General features: G+C 34.9%; 1 protein-coding gene across 1 annotated transcript in view; it reads right to left on the bottom strand.

The window, feature by feature from the left end:
- CCDC7 (coiled-coil domain containing 7) overlaps positions 1–26,236 on the bottom strand; it is a 346,712-nt gene that overhangs the window by 191,328 nt on the left and 129,148 nt on the right. Inside the window, exons 19-21 of the mRNA XM_063101148.1 lie at positions 16,338–16,451; positions 15,832–15,933; positions 6,219–6,311 (exon numbers count right to left, since the gene is read on the bottom strand). Coding sequence (XP_062957218.1) covers positions 6,219–6,311; positions 15,832–15,933; positions 16,338–16,451 — 309 coding nt within the window. The remainder of the gene's footprint in view (positions 1–6,218; positions 6,312–15,831; positions 15,934–16,337; positions 16,452–26,236) is intronic.

The following is a 26,236-nucleotide window of genomic DNA, read 5'->3' as shown; positions in this document are numbered from 1 at the left end:
TCTTTACTTACTTTTCCTAGTTGTATGATCTGAGCAAGTCTAAAACAATTTTAGAAGAATTTTAAGACTGAGCAAATGAGTAAATGTGTTTGCAGAGTTAATATTCACTCTGTGAAAATAGGATATGAAGTGAAAGAAGGCAACAACAAGTTCTGAGGAAAATGACTAGAATTGAAGGTCTCTGTGAGAACTCATGATTTCTAAATATGTCTATTTATGTGTATATGCACATATACATGTGCATGTATGTATGTGAATGTATGTGTATGTAGGTATATGTGTATGAATATGTAAATGTGTATGTATATATATTTACAGATATATGTGTGTATATATATACACTTCTTTATATTTTGTAGTCTGATTGCTCAATGCACCTAGAAGCAAAGACATGCCAGTACCAATGGGAGTGCCAGCATTAATTTTAACATCTCGGTTTCTAACAACATTTCCTGCTAGAAAGAACACTACTAAAAAAAATGGCTAACTCTAGATACGAAGCAGGAAATGCATAAGATTAGCCTGGAACATCTTTTCATATTAGATAGCAAGGAATCTCTCAATGACCACTAGGGTTGTGTCATAATGACACAGAACTTATCTTGAATAAGCTCCTACTCACCAATGCTAGAACAATCTGAGATTGAAAAAAAAAAAAAAGAATAGCAATGAACAGAAGTTGAGGTACATATTACATAGACAAAGAAAGAAAGAAATGTGATAGGAGGGAGGGGCCCAACTTTCAATAGAATGTCAGGTATCAACTGGATAAATGTAGAAGTGGTATTGAAGTTGGAAAATCATAATTGTGAAACCCTCAAAGTAGAGACTTGTTCAGGCAATAACTATGAATACATTCTAAATCTAGGGAGAATTTTGTAGGGAGTAATATACTTCCATAATCTTAAAGAGTCTTCTTGATAGATTACTTATTAGGAGGTAGGGAAAAATAATAAGATAAGTAAATCAGGCAGCACCTTGAGCTGGCGATCATTATTATTTTTTTTAATTTATAAAGAAATAGAATTTATTGCTCATAGTATTGGAGGCTGAGAAGTCCAAGTTTTGGGGGTACATATGGTGAGAACTTCTTGGTGGGGGCTCTGTACAGAGTCTCATGGCAATGCAGGGTATCACATGGTGAGAATGGCATGAACAAGAGATTTAACTTGCTCACTTGCTCCCTTTACAAAGCCATCAGAAACACTCCCTGACAATCTATTAAACCATTAATCGTGATCATTATTAAAATTACAAACTAATGATGTATGTGCATAGTGTAGCTGTAGATGTAATATTCTAAGGAAGACATCAGACAATCCCAAAATGAGGTAACTTCCTTAAAAGAGACAGTATTCTTCAGAAATGTTATTACAAAAGACACACAAAAAAACCTAAGGAAATATACTGCATTTTAAAAAGGCTAAAAATATAACAATTGCTTGCAGTGCCTGATCCTAGACTGGAATTTGTATTGAAAGAAAAAAAATGCAATAAAGTATAATAATGGTTCAAATAACAAAAACTGAATTAGGAATGGTGGATTAGAAAAAAGGATTGTATTAAATTTACTAAAGTTGAAAACTACATTGTGGCTATGTAAGAGATTATGCTTAAACCTAGGAAATGCACACTGAGTTAGTAGGACTATATAACATAAAAGTTATAGTGCACTCAACTTATTCTCAACTAGTTAAGAAAAAAATATATATAAATGTTATATAAGCATTTATTATATAACATATTCCTGAAAAAGCAAAAGATAAAGACCAAAAAGCAAATGGGAAAATATTAACAATAAATTAATCTGGATAGGGAGGAGGATGGATGATGAGAAGTGCCAGCTCTCATCTCTGATGCAAAGGAAGTCTAAAACAAGTGGATTGCCACGTGTTGAATAGAGTTTCTGGGAGAAAAGACTGGAATTGAGCAAAAGAGTGTGCAAAACCCCTGTTCAGAAGCTCATGACGGCAGCATAGAAAGAAAAGTGAAGTACCTGACCAAGATTGGCTCAGAGCCAGGAGATACTCCTTGCTGAAGGGAAAAAGTAGGCAGGGGAGATCTCAGCAGTTCCTGTTTGCACTGTGGATACGTGCAATCTAAGCTACAGGGTTGCTGTGTGGCCCTTGAAGGCCATAAGCCCAGTGTGGGGAGCTGCTGGGTGCCCATGCAACTGCACTGGTCCAGAGATAGAGTTTTCACTGAGCCCCCCATCTCTTGGATCTCAGACTGCTGTAGCATGTCACCATTTTGGGATCGGAGCCAACACCTGTGTGCAGTTTTTCATGGGACCCCCTCATTACACTGTGACTTAGGCCCCCAAACTCACAGGGTGTCCTGTACCTCTGGAAACAAGCAGTCCAGTGCAGTGCAGAGGCTACCCCCAGGACAGACAGCTAACCAGTTTGGGCCTTCTGCCACTGCTGGTGGCCTTTCTCTCTACAATGGGGCACCTATGCACCTCTGCCAGGGGCACAGAGTCCCACTGAAGCTCTGGCAAACCTGCACAGAACCATCCACTCCAGCTGGGAGACTGTGGGGCACCTACGTACCTCTGTCTGGGGTACAGTCTTATCTATTGCACCAAAGAGCCCACCTAGGGCCACCTGCCCCAGCTGGAGAGCTGTGGAGTGACCCAGCATCTCTCTTGGGGGGACGGGAGCCCACCCACAACCTTGTGTGTGGCAGCCTATCTCAGCTGAGAAGTTGCAGAGTGACCCAGTAAATCTCTTGGGGATGTGAGGGCCTATCCATGCCCCTGGCAACCTTGCCCAGAGTAGCCCACTCCAGATAAGGAGCTGCAGAGAAACCTAGCATCTCTCTTGGGGGTATAAGGGCTTGCATACAACCCCAGAAACCTTGCACAGGGTGGCCTACTCCAGGTGAGGAGCCACAGAGCAACCTAGCGTCTCTCTTCGGGCCGCACTGGCCCATGCATAGCTCCAATAATCTTGCCAGAGTGGCCTACACCAGCTAAAGAGCTGCAGAGTAATACTGTGTCTCTCTTGAGGGTCCATACCTCACCCATGATGCCAATGACCTCACCCAGAGCAACCTACTTCAAAAGTAAAGCTGCAGTGTGCCCAGCATCTCTCTTGGGGGTGAAGGGTTCCATCACAGTCCTAGAGACTTTACCCAGAGTGATCCATTCCAGCTGAAGAATGACTTTCAATAGGAACCTTAAATGGAAATGAATTATATTCCCCATTTAAAAGATAATGACTGGCTAAATGCATTAAAAAAGCAGACACAATTAAATGCTGCCTACAAGAAACTCACTTCATCTGTAAAGACACACATAGACTAATAATGAAGAAACAGAAAAAGATATTTCATGCAAATGCAAATGAAAAATGAGCAAGACTAGTTATATAAATAAAATGGACTTTAAAACAAAAGCTATTCCACAGATATGTACAATTACATTTAAATTAAAAATAAATAAAATAAAAATAAAATTTTTTTAATTTTAAAAAAACTTAAAAGAGACAAAGAAAGAGATCACTTCAGCAAGAGGATGTAACAATTGTAAATAAATATGCACCCAATATTGAAGTACACAGATTTGTTGGATCTAAAGGGAGAGAGACCCCAATACAATAATAATTGATGACTTTAACAACCCTCTCTCAACACTGAACATCTAGACAAAAAATCAACAAGGAAACATTGGATTTAAACTGCACTATTGACCACATGGACTTGAAAGACATTTACAGAACATTTCATCCAAAAACCAAAGAATACACAATCTTCTCATCATCACATGGATAATTCTCCAAGACTGACAATTTGTTAGGCCACAAATCTAGTCTCAACAAAGTTTTGAAAATTAAAATTACATCAAGTACCTTTTCAGACCACAATGGAATAAAACTACAAATCAATAACAAGAGAAACTATGGAAACTGTACAAATGCATGGAAATTAAACAACTTGCTCCTGAATAAGCAAGAAGTCAAAGAAGAAATTAAGCAAGGAATCAAAAAATTCCTTGAAATAAATGAAAATAGAAGCACAACATACCAAAACCTATGGAAACTGCAAAAGTAGTACTAAGAGGGTTTATTGCAATAAGTACTTACATAAAAAAGGAAGGAAGGAAGGAAGGAAGGAAGGAAGGAAGGAAGGAAGGAAGGAAGGAAGGAAGGAAGGAAGGAAGGAAGGAAGGAAGGAAGGAAGGAAGGAAGGAAGGAAGGAAGGAAGATTTCAAACAACCTAACATTAAACATTAAGGAAAAGCAAGAACAATTCAATCCACTCTTAACAGGCTGGGAAATCCAATTATGGCAATTGAAAGGTGGGGCTTTTAAGATATGATTAGATTGTGAGTACTGTACCCTCCTGACTGTACTGATCCATCCATGCAGTAATGGTTCTGATGGCTTTATAAGGAGAGTGAATTACCAGGTAAATTCTCTCTTGCTCAGGTCATTCTCACCATCTGATACCCTGCCTCACTGCAGAAGAAGATCTTCACCAGATGTGTTCCATGGACCCTGACTTCCCAGACTCCAAAACTGTTTGTTTCTTTATACATTACATAGCCTATGATATTCTGTTATAAACAACAGAAAAAAACTACACAAGATGTCCTGAGAATCTCTACCCAGGATGATAGGTGTAGGTCCATAAAGACTGGGAGTGGTATGTTTTCAGACTGGGAAAGACTGTTTATTCAAGTGTGCAAAAACCAACACAAAATGTTAAGGAGCATAAAAAACAAAACAAAACAACAACAACAAAAATAGCCTAAACAAAGAAACAAAATAAATCCCAAGGAACCAACCCAAAGAAACAGAGATATATGAATTACCTAACAAAGATTTCAAAATACCCATCATAAAAATGTTCAACAAGTTCAGTAACATGATGCATAAACAAAATAAGTATTTCAACAAAGAGAGAAAATACATTTAAAAAACAGAAATTTTGCAAATATTATAAGAATATAATAACTGAACTGAAAAGTTCACTAGAGAAGTTAAACACAAACTTGACCAAACAGAAGAAAGAATCAGTAAACTCAAAGACAGGTAATTTAATCTAGTCAGAGAAACAAAAAGAAAAATAAATTGAAAAGAGTAAAGAACTTAAGAGACTTATGGGATACCACCAAGTGGACTAATATACGGATTATTAAATTTCCAGAAGAAAAAAAGATCGAAAAGAGCAGAAAACTTCTTTAAAGATTTAGGGGCTGAAAACTTCCCAAATATGGAGAAGGAAAAGGACATCCATCTTCAAAAAGACCAAAGGTCTCTATACAAGAAAACCCAATGAAGTCCACACCAAGACACATAATCAAAGTGCCAAAACTCAAAAACAAACAGAGAATTTTAAGAGCAGTAAGAAAAAATTGACTTGCTACAGTGGACAGTGAAAAGATATTTATTTCCAGAAGACTGTGGAAAAGATATACTCAAAGTCCTCAAAGAAAAAAATGCTACTAAGAATACTATATCTAGCAAAACAATCCTTCAGAAATGAAGCAGCAAAAAAGACTTTCCCAAATAAACAAATGCTGTGGGAGTTCATCTCCATTGGACCTGCCTTACAAGAAATGGTAAAGAGAGTCCTTCAATCTGAAATAAAAGGGCAGTAAACAGCAACACAAAAGCATAAAACTTTCTGGTAAAGGTAAATATATAGGAAAAAAGAGTACTGTATAATGTAACAGTAGTGCATAAATCACTTGTTACTTCTGCAACAAAAGTTAAAAGACAATAGTATAAAAACAACTATAAATATGAAAATATGTTAATGTATACAAAATACCAACATGTAATTTGTGACATCAATAACAAATATAGGAAAAAAGAGTACTGTATAATGTAACAGTAGTGCATAAATCACTTGTTACTTCTGCAACAAAAGTTAAAAGACAATAGTATAAAAACAACTATAAATATGAAAATATGTTAATGTATACAAAATACCAACATGTAATTTGTGACATCAATAACAAAGCAGAAGAGGTTGAGAATTAAGAGTAGAATTTTAGTATGTGATTGAAGTTAAATTATTATCAGTTTAAAACAGATGTTTACAGATATAAGATGTTTTAAGTAAGCCCATAGGAACCACCAAAAAAAAAAAATCTACTGAAGAGTCCAGCTCCTGAACCACAGAGGAAAGCACAACATCACAGCCACTGCCATCACCACTGCCTGGCCTAAGAGCACTGCCACCAACATTGACACCACCCCTCTACCCACATAGCAGGGCATCCCACTCCTTGTTGACATTCAGCTCAGGTGCCAACAGCTCCTCCTTGACCAGATTCAGGTGTTTCTCCATTTTACCATGCACTAGAAATGAGAAAAGAGTGAGAAACAAGGATCCAGAAGAAGGCTCTGCCTACAGGAAAGAGGAAAGAGAAATCCCACCCAGGTTCATCCATTCAAGCTGACAAGCTTCAGGACACCTCAGTGGACCTATCAGGGTCATGAGACATTAGCCATGGTTCCAGAAAGTCCATTCAGTGTCACCCACCTCAGCCAAGGAGAGGAGAGTGTATTAAAAAACTACACCCAACTATATGCTGCCTACAAGAAACTCACGTCAATTGTAAAGACACGCAGACTAGTAGTAAAGGGATGTAAAGATGTAAAAAGACATACCATGAAAATGGAAACCAAAAATGAGCAAGAGTATCTATTCTAAAATTGTATAAAATAGACTTTAAACCAAAAACTATTAAAAAAAAAAAAGAAGGTCATTATATAATGATAAAATAATCTATCCAGCAGGAGGATATAACAACCATACATATATACGCATCCAACATTGGAGTGTCCAGATATATAATGCAATCACTATTAGATCTAAAGAGAGCTACTGACCACAATACAATAATAATCATGGACCTAAACACTCCTGTCTCAACAATAGACAGATCATGTAGACAACAACTCAACAGAGAAACACAGCATTTAAACTACCCTTTAGACCAATTGGACATGGAAGATATCTACAGAACATTTCATCCCAAAACACCGAATATACATTCTTTGCATCAGCACATTGACATTCCCCAGTATATACCACATTTAAGGTCACAAATCAAGTCTCAAAAAATCCTAAAAAACTGAATCCATTTCAAGTATCTTTGCAGACCACCATGGATTAAAATTAGAAATCAATAACAAGGGAAACTCTGGAAACTAAATACATATATGGGAATTAAACAACATGAGCCTTAACAAACTTAAGGGTCAAAAAAGAAATTAAACAAGAAATCAGAAAATTTCTTGAAACTAACAAAAATAAAGATACATCATACCAAAACCTACGGGATGCTGCAAAAGAGGTACCAAGAGGGAAGTTTATGGAAATAAATGATTACATAAAAAAAGGGTAGACTTCAAATAAACAACCTAACATTACACCTTAAAGAACTAGAAAAACAAGAACAATCCAACTCCAAAATTATTAGTCAAAAAGAAATAATAAAGAACAGAGGAGATAAATGAAAGAGAGCCTAAAAAAAGAAACAAAGGATTAACAAAACAAAAAAGTGGTTTTCTAAGAAGATAAAATTGACAAACCATTAGCTAGACTAATTGAAAAAAGAAGAAAGAATACTCAAATAACAAAAATCAGAATTAAAAAGGAGACATCACAACCAATATCACAGAAATAAAAACAATCATGAGAGACTATTATGAACAATATGCCGATAAGCTGGAAAACATGGAGAAAATAGTTAGATTTCTAGATACATACAACCTACCAAGAATGAGCCAAAAAGAAATAGAAAACTTGAACATACCAAAAACGAGTCAAAATATTGGATCAGTAATCAGCAGTCCCCCAAGAAAAGAACAGCACTAAATGGCTTCATTGTTGAACTCTACCAGACTTTTAAAGAATAATTAATACCAATCATTCTCAAACTATTCCAAAAAATCAAAGCAGACAGTAATCTCCCAAACTCTCTCTGTGAAGCTGGTATCACCTGATCCTAAAGTCAGACAAATATACAACAAAGAAAGAAAACTACAGGCCAATATCCATGATAAATTCAGATGCAAAAATCTTAAGATGTATTATCAAACTGAATTTAACAGCATATCACAAAGATTATACATCTTGATTGAGTAAAATTCATCCCATGGATGCAAGGATGGTTCAATATACACAAATCAATAAATGGGATATAAGGACAAAAATCACAAAATTATTTCAATAGATGCAGAAAAAGCTTATAACAAAATTCAACATGCCTTCATGATAAAGATTCAACAAATTAGTAATAGAAGGAAAGTACTTAATTAAATAAAAGCCAATATGATAAATCCACTGCTAACATCAACTTGAATGCGGGAAATGCTGATAGTTTTCCTTTCAGAACAGGAACAAGACAAGGGTCCCTTCATCTTGGGAGTGACCTCCACATTGTGCTGGACTGCCTGTTCCTCACAGTGCTGTACAGTATGTGAGTTCAGGTGCCAAAGTCATGGTGGAGGTGCCAGGGCTATGGGGCCACAGGCAGAATACATTCTAGTGTCGGCTCTAATCTCAAAATGGCAATGTGCTGTGGCAGCCCCACATCCTGGCAGATGGGGGGCTTAGCATAAATTTATGCTCTGGAATAATGCAGTTGTGTCAGTTCCAAGCAGCTCCCTGTATTGGGCTCATGGGCTACAAGGGCTGTGTAATTTTCATGAAGCTAAGGCTGCAGGCATCTGTGGAGGGAATGTGGAGCGTTGGAGATTTCTTATCTTTTTCTCACAGAAAGGCTCTCCTGATTCTGATACAACCCCAGTTGGGTGATTCATTTGTCTTTCTATACTGCCATCCTGAGTGTCTGAACTTCAAAGGGTCTTCTTCACTATTTTGCTGAATTTCAGTGTTTTCTCCTAGAACCTAACATGTAATTATCTATTTGTTGTTTTAGACTTTCTTTGTGCCAGAGGCAAGAAGAGGGCACCTCTAGTCAGCCATCTTGAACTTCTCTATCTCTAGCATGTTAATGCACCCTAATTCTACTCCCCTCTCTGTAGGTTTCTGGTAGCCTTGTCAACCAACATTGTCACAATTACAGTAGCTGTAAAATCCAGCAGCCTGCAGCCACTAGAGAGGTTAAAATATGTTTAAAGATCTTAAACTTCTCCATTCCAAGAGAACAGTCACTATTTGATATGTCTGGCAGGTTCCTGAAAAGCTGTGCTGTCAAGATATGTATTTATTTGACCTGACTTAGAGGCTGCTCTGTTCGGAACATCCCAGCCCCAAGGAATCTATCAAAAACAGTGGCAATTGTTTAACATGATAGATGTGTGATGCAGGATTAGCAATTGGAGCTAACAGAGACTGACAAAAAAAAATCTTGAGAAGAAAAACTGGTAAATGAGATGTCCATAACAGGTGAATTAATAAAACTCTGACATATTCCTGGGAATTGAAAAGGTGAAGTACATATGTAGGGCTATGTACATGCTTAGTAAAGACATGAGTAATCCCAAATATCTCACCTATAATTGACCTTGAGAATCAGCACAGGCAGAAAGTGAACACTAAGGCAGAGCTATAAACTTTCTACCTAAGCATTGAAAGGATACTGCACCCCCCCACACACAGACTGCCCCTCTACAAAGGTGGGAGTTTTATTAGTTCAATACATTTAAGGAAATTTCCATCTTGTTATTAGCTGACCACTAAGCTAACTAAGCATACACTTCAGTGGTCTCATGCAACAAAGAATATAAACTTTGCAAAAGTAGTCCAATAAACTCACTAAAAAATTAAACAAAAACAAACCCTGGGGAAGAGAAATAATCTGATTTTCAGAATTTCACTTTATATTATTTTATATGACCAGTTTAAGTGGCCAATATACAGAAGAAAAAAAGACCAGTCATTAAAAACTCTTCATGAGGAAGACCAGATGTTGGATTATTAGACAATTATTTTAAATCAGCTATTATAAATATGTTAAAATAATCATATAATAATAAAGACACATCATACCAAAACCCATTGGACACAGCAAAAGCAGTACTAAGAGGGAAATTTATTGCAATGAATGCTTCAATCAAAACAATGGAAAGACTTCAAATAAATGACCTAACTCTACACCTCAAGGAACTAGAAAAACAATAACAATCCAATCCTAAAGGTAGCAAATGGGAAGAAATAATTAAGATCAGAGCAGAACTAAATGAAATAGAGACCCAAACAACAATAGAGAAGAACAAAACAATAAGTTGGTTTTTGATAAGATAAATAAAATAAACAAACCATCAGCTAAGTTAACAAAAAAAGAAGACCCAAATAACAAAACTCAGAATTGAAAAGGGAGATATTACAACTGATACCACAGAAATACAAAGAATCATTAGAGACTATTGTAAACAACTGTATGACAACAAATACGAAAACCTGAAAGATAGAATAAGTTTCTAGACGCATACAAACTACCCAGACTGAACCAAGAAGAGAGAGAAAACCTGAACAGATCAACAACAAGCAATGAGATTGAAGCAGTAATCAGCAATCTTCAAACAAAGAAATGCCCAGGTCTGGATGGCTTTACAGCTGAATTATATCAAAACTTTAAAGAAGAATTAATACCAATTCTTAAACTATTCCAAAAAATTGAAACAGAAGCCATTCTCCCAAACATAATCTATGAGGCCAATATAATTCTGATACCAAAACCAGATAGAGACACAACAACAAAATTACAGGCCAATATTCTTGATGAACATAGATGCGAAAATTCTCAACAAAATATTAGCAATGAGAATGCAGCAAAACACTAAAAAAATTATACACCATGATCGAGTGGGATTCACCCTGGTATGCAAGGGTGGTTCAACATAAGAAAGTCAATAAATGTGATACATCACATCAACAAAATCAAGGACAAAAACCATATGATTATCTCAATAGATGCTGAAAAGGATTTGACAAAATTCAACATCCCTTCATGATAAAGACTCTAACAAATTAGGTATAGAAGTAAAGTATCTCAACACAAATAAAAGCCATCTATGACAAGCCCACCACCAATATCATTCTGAATGGGGAAAAACTAAAGGCTTTTCCCTTAAGAACAGGAACAAGACAAGAATGCCCACTCTCAACACTCTTATTTAACATTGTATTGGAGGTGATAGCCAGAATAATCAAGCAAAAGAAAGAAATAGAGGGCATCCAGATTGGAAAAGATAAAGTCAAACTGTCCCTGTTTGCAAATGACATGATACTATATATAGAAAAACCTAAAGACTCTATCAAAAAAACTCCTAGAGCTGGTTAATAATTTTAGTAACACTGCAGCTTACAAAATAAATGCCCCCAAATCAGTTGCACTTATATTCTCCAATAATGAACTAACAGAAAGAGAAATCAAGAAAGTAAGCCCATTTACAATAGTCACCAAAAACATTAAATACCTAGAAATCAATTTAACCAAGGAGGTGAAATATCTCTACAATGAGAACTACAAGCCACTATGGAAAAAATTTAAAGAAGACACAAAAAGATGGAAAGGCATTCCATGCTCTTGGATTGGAAGAATTAACATTGTGAAAATGACTATACTACCCAAAGCGATATACAGATTCAATGCAATCTCCGTCAAAATACCAATGGCATTCTTCACAGAAATGGAAAAACAATCATAAAATGCATATGGAAGATCAAAAGACCCTGAATAGCCAGAGCAATCCTGAACAGAAAAAATAAAGCCAGGGGCATAATACTGCAACTTCAAATTATACTACAAAGCTCTAGTAACCAAAACAGCATGGTACTGGCATAAAAATAGACCAGTGGAGCAGAATAGAGAATGCAGAAATCACCCCTCAGGTTTACAGCCATCTGATATTTGACAAAGGCAACAAAAACCTACACTGGGGAAAAGGCTGCCTCTTAAATAACTGGTGCTGGGAAAATTGGATATCTACATGCAGAAGAATGAAACTAGACAAGCATCTCTCACCATATGCTAAAATCACCTCAAAATGGATTAAAGACTTAAGTATAAGACCTGAAACTAAGTGAAATAAGACCTAAATTACTAAGGGAAAACATAGGTGAAATACTTCAGGAAGTAGTTCTGGGCACAGACTTTATGAACATGAGCTCAAAAGCAGAGGCTACAAAAGAAAAACAAATGGGACTTTATCAAACTAAAAAGCTTCTACACAGCAAAAGAAACAATCAACATAGTGAAATGACAACATACAGAGTGGAGTGGGAGAAAATTTTTGCTAACTATGCATCCTACAGGGGATTAATATCCATAATACACAAGGAACTCAAGCAATTACTCAGTAAAAAAACAAATAACACAATTAAAAAATGGGCAAAGGAGCTGAATAAACATTTTCCAAAGGATGACATACAAATGGCCAACAGGTACATGAAAAAATGCTCAACATCACTAGTCATCAGGAAATGCAAATTAAAACCACATTAAGATATCACCTCACCCTGGTTAGACTGGCTATAATCAAAAAGACGGAGAATAACAAATGCTGGCGAGGGTGTGGAGAGAAGGGAACACTTTATAGTGGAACTGTAAATTAGTACAACCACTATGGAAAACAGTATGGAGCTTTCTCAAACAACTATAAATTGATCTTCCATACGATACAGCAATCCCACTTCTGCGTGTATACCCAAAGGAATGGAAATCATCATGTTGAAGGGATACCTGCACTCCCATGTTCACTGCAACTCTGTTTACAATAGCCAAGATACAGAACCAACCTAAATGTCCATCAATGGAAAACTGGATAAGGAGAATGTGGCATATATAAACTATGGAATACTACTCTGCCATAAAAAAGAATGAAATTCTCCAATTTGCAACAACATGGATGAACTTGGAGAAACTTATGTTGAGTGAAATAAGCAAAGCACAGAGGGATAAATACCACATGTACTCACTCATAAGTGGGAGCTAAGAGAGAAAGAAGGAAGGAAAGACAGACCATAGTGGTGTGTTGGACCTCCAGAGGGAGAGAGCATACCTAGGGACACAAAGTGGAGTGGGAGAAAAGGGGTGGGGAGGGAGGTCGGGGATAACTGGGTGGGGGACATGAGGTATAATTGCAATTTTTTGTAATGGGCATGCTGCCAGTATGGATCTGGCCATCACATCTCGGGCATGGGTGGTGACAATCAGCTTTGTATCTCATGAATATTCATAACCAATAAAAAATGTACTATGCAAAAAAATTAAAGAAAACAATGTCTAAAGTATCAAAGAAAAATACGATAGTATCTCATTACATAGAGAATGTTAACAGCCTGATATATTTAAAAGAATCAAATATAAATTCAGAAGTTGAAAATCACAATAACTGTAACGAAAACAGGGAATCAAAGGTACATTTTAAAAGGCAAAGAAAAAATGATGAATTTGAAGACAGAAAATTGAAATTATCCAGTCTGAGGAACATAAAGAAAAAAGAAATAAGGAAAAATTAACAGAGCCTCTGACTGGTAAAAAACCATCAAGGCATCCCAGAGGGAGAAAAGAGAAAAATAAAAAATAAGTAATAACTTCCCAGATTTTATGAAAAGCATTAATTTTCACATCAAGAAGATCAACAAACTAAAAGTAAGATAAACTCAAATTGATCCACATATACACACGTTATGGTCAAATTGCCAAAATAAGCTTTCTGGAAATTCCAACATTCCTAATTTGAGATGGACTTTTTGAGATGAAAACTTTATCTTCAGGTGAAAGATTTCTCATGCAGTTGAAAGATCTCAACTATTTTCTCAGCTACAAGAAGAGAGGCTTTGAATCCATGAAAACATTACACGATTTTATCATAAAACCTCTAAATTACTAAAATATACAAAGAATCACTGAGTTTCCACTTATTTTTATTAAAATTTAAGCAAATGACCACAATTATTTTAAATGATCAAAAACAACCCTGATAAACTTGCAAAATGAACTATGAAGTTAAGTGTAAAAATTATGACAGTGCTTTTACTGAAAGGATGTGGAGGCACTCTGGTACTTTATACATACACTCAGAAAGTTGAAAGTCAACTTTATTTTTCTTAAAGTTTAAACATTTTCCAAGGTCCAGAGTTTGACTCTCTGTACTGGTCAGCTGCAAAACGTAAATAAATAAATAAAAACAACGTTTAAACATTTTTAAACAGACATAAGTGGTTTAATAATTGGAATGAATGAAAAACAACTCCCACATAAAGAAAGAAAGAAAAAGAAACAGATTAGATGTGAAAAACGAAAAGCTAAGCACTCCCCAAAAGATTAAATCCAAATATGTCAACAATCACAATAATTCTAAATAAATTATATGTTTTAGGAACAAACAAAGACAGTTGTTGCACCAGATTTATAAGCAATCTAAGTATAAATTATTTATGAGACACCACTAAATTATAAAAATACACAAAGATAGAAAGTAAATATATATAAAAAAATACACCATGCATACAATAACAAAAAGAAATCTACCATAGTTATGTCAGTGTCAGACACAACATGACTTAATCCAAAAGACTTTGTCGGAGATTAAGATGGTCACTTTCATTAAAAAGAAGTTCAGTTCTCCAGAAATATTAATGTTTTTATTTGTATGCACCAATAACATAAGCAGTATAACGAAAAGAGAACAGAACTACAAGATGCATCTTTTAATAATTGTCAGAATTAACAAAAAGTTAAAGGAAATCAAGAAGTATTAAATTTAAATAATACAATTTAATGGATATTTGAAAGGTTGTGCCAGGTTACACATTCATAAAGCAAATTCTACTTAATTAAAATTAACTTAATTAAAAACAATTTAACAATATTCATAACCATATTTACTAGTGAGGCTTTTTTTCTAGCAGCTCTAAGTGTCAGATAAAATATTTTCATCTGATACTTCTTCCATACACTGGGCTACAAGAAGAAAGTCTTTTAAAAGCACTAAATAGAAACCAGATCTGTAGTATAGGTACTAGATTTGCAAATATGTTAATTATCCAGTAATATTTTGTCTCATTTCTTATAAGCAAACCACACTTAGTGGTAATAAAGTATTAAAAGAGACTGTATAGTTGAAGTATAAACATTATGCTACTTTTTAGATACAAAAGGTATCTTTAGAATAAATTTTAAAATATTTGTATAATATGTCTAAGGACATAGGTGTAATGGTATTAAAATATAAAAAAGAAAAGAGAAGAAAAGAAACATATCAGGCAAAAAGAAATAAAGTCCAAAGAAAATGGCATATTTAAACCTAAACATATTAATAATTAGATTAAATGTGATTATGAGTGCTAATTAAAAGACAAAAACATTAGGCTAAATTTGAAAACTATACATCCATAAGAAATGTAGAAAACTCTTAAAGATACAGGAAGGTTAAATTATCAGGATGGAAACAAAGTATGTCATGCAAATACCAATCAGAAGAAAGTTGGTAGAGCTACATTAATAGTAGACATGATAGTTTTTAAGGGAAACAAACAAACAAGAACTATAAAAATGATAAAGTGGGTCCCTTCATTAAGACAAAAGTTTTTATCCTACTGGAAAATTACTAATTTTAAATGTATATGTATGTTAATAAAATGTATAAGGCATAAAACAAAACCTAATGTGACTATAAGAAGAAACACAGAAATTCACAACTGTAGTAGAAAATTTAACACATCTAATTTAGTAATTATGGAACACACAGATATATCACCAATAAAGATCTAGAAGTATGAACAAAATAATTACAAAAGAAATACAAAAAATAGTTGTATACATATTCATTAACCATGGGGAAAGAGTTCTGAATTTAGTTGAAAATAATTGTATAAGATTTTAAATTAATTACTTACTATGAAAATTCTCATCTCTGATAGCTTCAAGATCCTCAGCTTGAGCTTGGCTTTTTGAAGCTGAAACCAGGTCCTCAGGAGATTGTGACGTTATTAAAAATGCTAAATAGAAAAACAGATCTATTTGAATCTTCTAGATATGCCAACTAATCAATGAAATTTTCTCACATTTGTGTACAATTAAAGGAAGAGAACTACAAAGCTATGGCAGTGAGCTATTGACCGAAACAGACTGTGGAGGTGAAGTGGGAAATTCATGCAAATAGTTTTCATGAATGTGTATAGAGGAAGTCTTGATACACAGTAGTCATTGACCATGCAAATACCAATCAAAAGGTATCAAAGCTTTCACTTTAGTTCTCTAGTTATTTTGGGGTATTCATATTTGGTCAAAGTGTAAAATTTCCATAAAATATATGCTCAAATAAATATCTATAACCCAAAGAAAAAAGATCTTTCAATGAATTTAACTTAAAATAATTTAAAGTTATCTATAATAATTATACTTATCCTGTGTCTATCCATCCTAGAAGTTCTTAATTTCAATTGCTGTATTTGGATTTTTGAAACTGAATCTTTATTCTTAAGCATAATATTTTCAACTGATACTTCCTCATAAGCTAAATAAAAAGATTAATTTAGTCTACTAAATAGAAAAACAGATTTACTGTGAAAATCTCTTGATTTCAAATTTAAAACAAGTGTACAGCATCATTATTTCTCATTTTTATACAGTTATAAGTAAATTCCCATAACACTAGATCTGACATGAAAATTTTAAGAACAGTATTAATAGGTGTATGTTAAAGTTGTTTTGTTATTTCTAGGACATAGTGTTAGTGAAAAAAAACTGAAAAAGAGGATATCTAATATGCTACTTTTGGGGTAAGAATGAGAGGAGATAGAAGAAAAAAAAAACAAGAGAAAAACAGGAAAAATTACCTTTATAAAATGAAACTCAAGAAAAATAGACCAGAAAACAATATGCTTGGTTACCTACAAAGCGGGTAGAGGGAGGAGTGGAGGGAATACAATGGGAGGAAATACAGCATACTTCAAAAAGTTTGGGGGAAAATAGAATGAAAAGATAATGCAAATCTTTCTATGAGCTTGTTGAATACCCTCATACAGGAGGAATCATACTTCTGTAAGTATAACTTATATGTATTTTTTTACTTTGGGAAGTAAGTTAATGTCCATATTTCAAAAAAATTGAACGAAATCAATAGGATTAGAAAAGAGAACTATAACAGAAAATAAACAAATGAATGAAACTACTGAAGAAAAAAAGCACTAACTCAAGTAATCTATGAATATAAATTTGAGATATATCCTCAGGCTTGGTCAAGAGAGTAGAGTGCAAATAAAATCAGAAAAAATTTAGTAGGTTTATTTTTCTAATGTTATGAGCTACACAATTCTGAAACTAATTTAGAAGCATTAGAAGATATAGCAAATACATAAATGTCTTGTTAATGTCAAGTCAGGTTCACACTGTGTTTGTATGTGACAAACATACAAAATGGAGACAGGCAAGAAAAAGACCTGAGGGATGAACTCAAAGGTGTTCATGAGAACTCATGACTTCTAAATATGTTTACCTATATGTAAATGCATATATGTGTATGTAGGTATATTGTGTATGAATATGTATACATGTATGTGTACTTACATATGTATATGGATGTATATTAAGGAGCCTAGCCCCAGGCCAAAATCCTATATGTGATCTTTCATGCTCAACCATTTGCAATTACAGATACACATTATGAAATCACACTTGGAGGCTTCAATAACCCACTTTAAATAATGAATTGAACAACTAATCATTAGATCAAGAAGGGAACAAAATAGTTGAGCAACACTATAGTTACAGCTCTTTAAAAGTTTATAGATATCTATAGAACACTCCACCAAACAAAGACAAATGCATGTCGTTCTCAAATGCACTTTGAAAATTCTCCAAGATACACAATATGGCCATAAATTATGCCTTGATAAATGCATTATTATTAAACTCATACAAAGGTTGTTCTCCCAAAGCCTATGTAATGACATCAGAAATCAATGATGGTAGACTTGGGAAATTCACAAATGAGTTAAATTTAAACAACACACTCCTAAATGACTAATCAGTCAAAGAAAAAATGATAAGGGAAACTAGAAGATACTCTGAGATTAAGAAAAACAATCACACCACACCAAAACTTACGGGAGGCAGCTATAACTTCATCTTAGAAGCCAGAAAAGAAAAGCAAACTACATCCAAAGCAAACAGACAGAAGCAAATAATAAAGTATAGAGCATAATTAAACAAAAGATAAGATGAAAACAGTAGAGAAAATCCACAATCCCAGAAATGCTAGGTTGGTTTAATAACCAAAAATCAATTAATCAATATACTACAAAATATTAATAGAATAAAGAACCCCCCCAAAAGTGATCACTTCAATAGATGTAAAAAAGCAAAATCCATTTCTTTCATTTAAGAAAAGCACTCAACAAATTAGAAATAGAACTTCATCAACCAAATAAAGGTCATCTAAAAAAAACCCCATAAAATGCTTTCCCAATAAGATCAATAATGTCTTCTACAAGATATGATGTCTTCTTTCATCACTTCTGTTTTACAGTGTAATTGAGTTTCTAGCCAGGGCAATCAGGCAAGGAAAAGAAATAAAAGGTATCCAGATTAGAAAGGAGGAAGTAAAACTATCTGAACTTACAGATGTTGTATATAAAAAATCCTATGAAAAACACACACATGCACATACACACACACACACATCAAAAATAATGATAAACCTATTAGAATAAATAAATTTAGCAAAGGTTTCAGGTTACAGGATCAATACATAAAATTTAACTGTATTTCTATTCACCAGTAATGAACAGTCTGAAAGTAAAATTAAGAAAACAATTTATAATAGCTAAAACTGAATAAAACACTTCAGAATGAATTTAACAAAATAAGTGAAAGACTTACACAATGTAAACTACAAAACATCATTGGAAGTAATGAAGCAAGATATGATAAATGGAAAGACAGCCTATGGTTATGAGTTGTTAGACTTACTATTGTTAAATGGCAGTACACCCCAACTGATCTACAGATTCAACTTAATCCCTTTTTAAAATCTCAGGTGGCTTTTTTGCATAAATTGACAAGGTGATACTAAAATTTATCTGGAAATTTAAGGGACTCAGGGTACCCCAAACAATCTTGAATAAGAAAAAAAAGTTAGCGGACTCCCACTTCTCAATTTAAAAACTTGTATAAAACTACAATAATCAAGATAGAGTGGTACTGGCCTAATAAGCACAGCCATATAAATAAATGTAACAGAATTGAGAATTCAGAAATAAAGTCTCATTTTATGGTCAATCAATTTTCTACAACAGCATGAAGGAAATTCAGTGGGGAAAGAACAGTCTTTTCAACAAATGATGCTGGGAACTAAATATACACACATGCAAAAGAATAAATTTGAACCCTGATCTCATACTATATACAAATCAAAGCATACTGTAGACATAAATATTGAGTTAAAATTATAAAATTCATAAAATAAGAGTAAATTTTTTGACCTTGGTTTAGGCAATGGTTTCTTAGATATGGCACTAAAAGCACAAGCAACAAAAGAAAATATAAACTAGACTTTATCAAAATTAAAATGTTTCTTTCAAAGAACACTATCATCTAGAGACTTAATCATTCAAATGTCTGCCTTAGGTGGGGCTGTTGACCACAGGACCTATAAGTGTCCTTCCTGTGGCTTGAGCTTCTCATTGTACGGTGGCTGGGTTCTGAGAGAGAGCATTTTTTTTTTTTAAAGATTTTTGGTACAAGAATTTTATTTTATTTATTTATTTATTTTCCTTAATTTTATTTTGTCAATATACAATGTGGTTGATTATTGTGGTCCATTACCAAAACCTCCCTCCCTCCTCCCTCTCCTCCCTCCCACCCAACAATGTCCTTTCTGTTTGCTTGTCGTATCAACTTCAAGGAATTGTAGTTGTTATGTCTTCTTCCCCCCCTCCCCCGGTTTGTGTGTGTGTGTGTGTGTGTGTGTGTGTGTGTGTGTGTGTGTGAATTTATTTATTTATTTTTAGCTCCCACCAATAAGTGAAAACATATGGTATTTCTCTTTCTGTGCCTGACTTGTTTCACTTAATGTAATTCTCTCAAGGTCCATCCATGTTGTTGCGAATGGCAGTATTTCATTCGTTTTTATAGCTGAGTAGTATTCCATTGTGTAGATGTACCACATTTTCCGTATCCACTCATCCGATGATGGACATTTGGGCTGGTTCCAACTCTTAGCTATTGTAAAGAATGCTGCGATGAACATTGGGGAACAGGTATACCTTCGACTTGATGATTTCCATTCCTCTGGGTATGTTGAGAGAGAGCATTTTGAGATGGAGCTTCCAGACACTGAGTATTCTGAGAGCTCAGCAGAAGCCCCACAGTATCTCTTCGACCTGTTCTATTCATGGAAATGGTTACAAGCCAGCCAAACTGTTTGGAAGGAGTATCAAAGAGTTTGGGATTCTATTTTTTAAATGCCACAGAATATAAATTATAAAATTTATTTTAATTTAAAATTATTTGGATCAACCCAGTATTGAATATTGAATGTTATGCAATTTGGATTTAAAATAAAGTCTGTGATAATATTGATTACATATACAATGACAAAATTTGCATTCTCTATATTAATAAATACAGTTGACTCTTGAACAACATGGATTTGACCTGTGTGGGTCCACTTATACACAGATTTCTAAAAATAAACATATTGAAAATTTTTTGGAGATTTGTGAAAATTTGAAAAAACTCACAGATGAACCATGTAGCCTAGAAATATCAAAAGAAAAGAAAAAGGCATGTTATGAATGCATAAAATATATGTATATGCTAGTCTATTTTACCATTTATTACTATAAAATATACACGAATATATTAAAAATTAAAATTTATCAAAATTTAACCAATGCAAACAGAGACTATTCATGGCATCTTTTGCAGTCAAGAGAAATGTAAACAAATGTAAAGATGCAGTATTAAATCATACTGCATAAAATTAACAGTAGAGCATACTATACTAATGTAATCATTTTGTAGCCACCTCCTGATTCTATTGCGGTAAGCTCAAGTGTTACAAATATCAGCTTAAAACACCATGTGATGATAATCGTCTCCACGTGAGCAGTTCATCTTTCCAGTAAATTATGTTTTGCAGCATAGTGATCTTGCAGTTCTCCCATATTTGTTGTGTTTGGTGCAATACTATAAATACTGACAAACACCAGGGGACCCATACAAAAGGGGTCCCACTAGTGATGCTGAAAGTGCTCTCAAGAAGCAAAGACACAAAATTACAAGAAAAAGTTGAATTGCTTGATATGTACCATAGATTAAGGTCTGCAGCTACAGTTGTCTGCATTTGAAGGTAAAATAACCCAGCATAAGGACCATTGTAAGAAAAGAAAGGAAAATTCATGAAGGTTTTCTCAACACCATTTATTGAAGAGGCAGTCTTTTCCCCAAGGTATGTTCTTGCTGCCATTGTCAAATATCAGTTGACTGTAAGTATGTGGGTTGATTCCTGGGTTTTCTATTCTGATCCATTGATCTGAGTGTCTGTTTTTATGTCAGTACCTCACTGTTTTGGTAACAATAGCTCTGTAATATAATTTGAAGTTGGGTAGTGTTATGCCTCCGGCTTTATTTTTTTTGCTTAGGATTGCTTCAGCTATTCAGGGTCTTTAGTTGTTCCATATGAATGTCTGGATTGCTTTTTCCATTTCTATGAAGAATGTCATTGGTGAACTTCCTTATACAGAAAAATGAAACTGGACCTGTACCTCTCACCATATACCAAAATCAACTCAAAATGGATAAAATACTTAAATACCTGAAACCCTAAAATTATTTAAAGAAAATATAGGCGAAACATTCCAGGTAATAGGACTGGGCAAAGACTTTATGAATAAGATCCTAAAAGCACAAGCAACAAAAGAAAAAATAAATAAATGGGATTATATCATACTATAAGCCTTCTGCACAGCAAAGGGAACAATCAACAGAGTGAAAAGACAACATACAGAATGAGAGAAAATATATGCAAACCATACATCCGACAAGGGATTAATATCCAGAATACACAAAGAACTCAAACAACTATACAGTAAAAAAACAAATAATCCAATTAAAAATGGGGCAAAGGAGATGAACAGACACTTTTCAAGGGAAGACATACAAATATCTAACAGGCACAATGGAAAAATGCTCAGCATCACTAGTCATCAGAGAAATGCAAATCAAAACCACATTGAGATATCATCTCGCCCCAGTTAGACTGGCCATTATTAAAAAGACTGAAAATAACAAATGCTAGCGAGGATGCAGGGAAAGGGGAACTCTTCTATACTGTTGGTAGGACTGTAAATTAGCACAGCCATTATGGAAAACAGTATGGAGGTTTCTCAAACAACTACGGATAGAGCTACCATATGATCCAGCAATCCCACTACTGGGTATGTATCCAAAGGAATGGAAATCATCATGTTGAATGGATACCTGCACTCCCATGTTCACTACAGCTCTATTTATAATAGCCAAAATATGCAACCAACCTAAGTGTCCACCGACAGATGACTGAATAAAGAAAACGTGGTATATATACACAATGGAATACTACTCAGCCAAAAAAAAAAAAAAAAAAGAATGAAATTCTGGCATTTGCAGCAACATGGATGAGTCTGGAGAAAATTATAAGCGAAATAATCCAAACTAGGAAAGACAAATACCATATGTTCTCACTTATAACTGGGTGCTAAGAAGGAAGGAAGGAAGGAAGGAAGGAAGGAAGGAAGGAAGGAAGGAAGGAAGGAAGGAGAGAGAGAGAGAAAGAAAAAAGTTCACAACAATTCATTTAACTTTCAGAAGGAGAGAACAGGTTACTGGAGATAGGGGGAGGGAGGGAGGGGGTTGGGGGAGGGTCAGGTCAGGTAAAGGGCATAAAGAAAAATCATTTGTAACAACGAATATGCTAATAATAAAAAAAGAAACAAATTACAAAAATAAAGAAAGAAAATGAAAATTTATGAAGGTGTTGCTGCAGCTATGCCAGCAGGCATAAAAAACTTGCACTTTTTGCAAAATGCTTTTTTATCTCATTTTGAAAATGCAGCTTTTATGTGGGTTTAGGAATGCTGTAGGAAAGACGTACCTATAGGCTCTAATATAATCAAGAAAAAGTGAAGTCATTATATGACAACTTATAACAAAAGGAAGATGAAGGATCTAAAGCTGGAGAAGTTAATGTCAGCAAAACATACTTGATAATTTTAGAAAGAGGTTTGGCTTAAAAAATGTCAAGATAACAGGAGAAACATCTTCTGCAGACCAAGGGGCAGCAGATGAATTCCCAAACACCATTAAGAATACCATTAAGGAGAAAGACTATCTGCTTGAACACGTTTATAATGCAGATGAAAGTGCCCTATTCTGGGAGTAAAAAATATGCCACAAAACAATTTAATAATAAGGAAGACAAGAGAACACAAGGATTTACAGCAGAAAGGGATAAGCAGGCTCTACTGTTTTGTACAAAAGCAGCCAGATTTATAATCAGGACTGCCCTTATCTATAAACTTTCTAATCCCCAAGCCTTGAAGAGAAAAGATAAACACCAGCTACCAGTATTCTGGCTGTAGAACAAGAAGCCCTGGACAACAAGAACATTTTTTCTGAGTTTGTTCCATTGATGCTTTGTCCCTGAAGTCAGGAAGTACCTTGCCAGTAAGGGACTGCCCTTTAAAGTGGTTTGTTTTTTTTTTTAATATTCAACAATACCCCTGTCCACCCAGGACCCCGTGAGCTCAATACCAAAGGCACTGAAGTGGTCTACTTGCCCCAAGATCAATGAAAACTTTCAGCCTGGACATGTGGCAGAGAAGCAGAGGGCATTTTCAGGAGAAAATGCAATGGTGCAGAATGGCAACCATTGGCTAAGGAAATGAGTACAGAAGAAAAGGATTATCAAGAGAAGGGAATAAAGATCTTGAAGGCATTTCAGAGATCTTGGAGACTGTGTCTTCCATTACAGGCCCAGAGGCCCAGAGAGAATGGTCTTGAGGAAAAGTCACAAGGCATCCTCCATAGGCTCACTGCAAAGGGCCACCTTGGGAAGCTGCTTCCAGCACCAGCACCCTGGCATCTTTGGCTGCTCCAGCCATGGCTAAATTGGCCCCAGGTGTGGCTGGACCTGCAGCTTTGAGACATACAAGCCAGAAGCCTTGACAGCATCCACGTGGTGCCATGTTTGCAGGCTCACAGGATGCCAGAGCTATAGAGGCTTGGGAGCCTCTACCCAGATTTCAAAGGATGTATGGAAAAGCTTGGAGGCCTAGGAAGAGATTTATCACAGGGGCAGATTCACCACAATGCTAGATTCACCACAATGCTTTGCTAGAGCAATGACAAGAGGAAATGTAGGGTCAGAGCTACAGCAGAAAAACCCCACCAAGGCCATGCCTAATGGAGCCATGGAAGTTGGACTGCCATGCAAACCTCAGAATTGTGGAGCTAATAGAGTGGAAAACAAGCCTGGGACAGCTAAAGCATGGCATCGGACCAGGAAAGTTGAAGGAGCAGAGCTATCCAAAGATTTGGGGCTCAACTCCAACACCAGCACATAGAGGACATTGAACATGGAGTCAAGGTACATGATTCACCAGCTAAAAGCTCTGGTGCCTGATCTTCTGGCTTTTGGACTTGTTTGGGACCTGTTGCTCCTTTCTTTTGACCTATTTCTCTCTTTTTGAATGGGAATATGTACCCTACATGCTTGTCTCACCATTGTATCTTAGAAGTAGATAACTTGCTTTGATTTCACAGATGAGACTTCAAACTTTGAACTTTGGGCTTTTGAGTTGAAACAAGACTTTGGGTACAAAATGAATGTATTTGTATGTGAAAGAATATGAGTTTGGGGGGGTCTGGGGGGGATACTGTGGATTGAATGTCCCCCCAAATGCACTGAAGCTTAAATTGTGTCCGCTAAAGTTTCAGGTATTAGAAATTTGACCCACACTGTGACAGTGTTGAGAGGGTAGAAATCCTATTATGGTAATTGAAAAGTGGGGCCTTGAACAGGCGATTAGATTGTAGGACCATGCTGTAATGAATGGATTAACAATAGTGGTAAGGGGCATATTCCTGAGGGCTTTACAGTGAGAATATACTGTAAAGAATATACACTGTATACTGAGAGTATACAGTGAGAATCTCTCTCTTCTTCCACCGTCTTGCAATGTGTTATTGAAGCCACCACCAAGGAAGACCCTCTTCAGATGCATGCCCTGGACTTTGGACTTGCCAGCCCCTGAAACTGTAAGCAATAAATTTCATTTTCTTTATAAAATACCCAATTCCAGGTATTTTGTTATAAGCAACAGAAATGGACTAATACAGATAAATTCCTAGAAATATATAACCTACCAAGATTGAATTATGAAGGAATAGAAAATCTGAAGAGACCAGTAATAAGTAATGATAATGGCAAGAGTGAGAGAGTTAACATGCTCACTTGCTTTCCTTATAAAGCCATTAAAGCTGCTTCCTATTAACCCAGTAAACCATTAATCCAGTAAACCTCCCTGAATGGATTAATCCATTCACAAAAGCAAGGTCTTCATGATTCAATCACCTCTTAAGGGCCCCTCCTTTAAAATACCATAATCAGATTTCCCACAATCTTAACGTGGTTACAACTGGGGTCGATTTTCAATATATTTTGGGAGGATATTCAATCCACAGCAATCTTTATATATGTTTTTGCATTTTTATATGAACTTTAGAATCTCCTTATCTCTACAAAAATACCAGTTAGGACTTTGATTTGGATTATTTTAAGTGTGTAGATTAAAGGAAAATTGCTATTTAAAAATACTGTGTTTTGCAATCCCAGTGTACTGAAACTCCAGCACATTTTAAGAATTAAGGTGACAAGTTAAAAATCTATTATGATAATTAATGATAATTTTTTTCTACCAATAAATTGTTATTATTTTTTTAAAACTCTGTTAAATAAAAAGGAAATTCCTGAAATTGCAAAAGAAATATACATATATTTAATAACATAATATTCTAATTGTATGTCAAAATATAATGTAACAGAGTCTAGAAAAGATATTTGCAACCCATATGGCAGATAAAACATTAATAAGGTTAATATCCCTAATATAGAGAGGATGTTAAAACTTGATTTAAAAAAAACCAGAAAAATGTGATATATGACACAAATCCAGAAGAGAGAATGCAAATTGTTAGCAAACACTTAAAAACATGCCAACTTCTGTTAATGTGGTAAATTACATTAATTAATTTTCA

The sequence above is a fragment of the Cynocephalus volans genome, chromosome 6 (genome assembly GCF_027409185.1).
Source record: "Cynocephalus volans isolate mCynVol1 chromosome 6, mCynVol1.pri, whole genome shotgun sequence".
Classification (NCBI taxonomy): domain Eukaryota; kingdom Metazoa; phylum Chordata; class Mammalia; order Dermoptera; family Cynocephalidae; genus Cynocephalus; species Cynocephalus volans.
The sequence above is the reverse complement of the archived record's forward strand: the minus strand, read 5'-3'. Positions and strand labels throughout refer to the sequence as shown.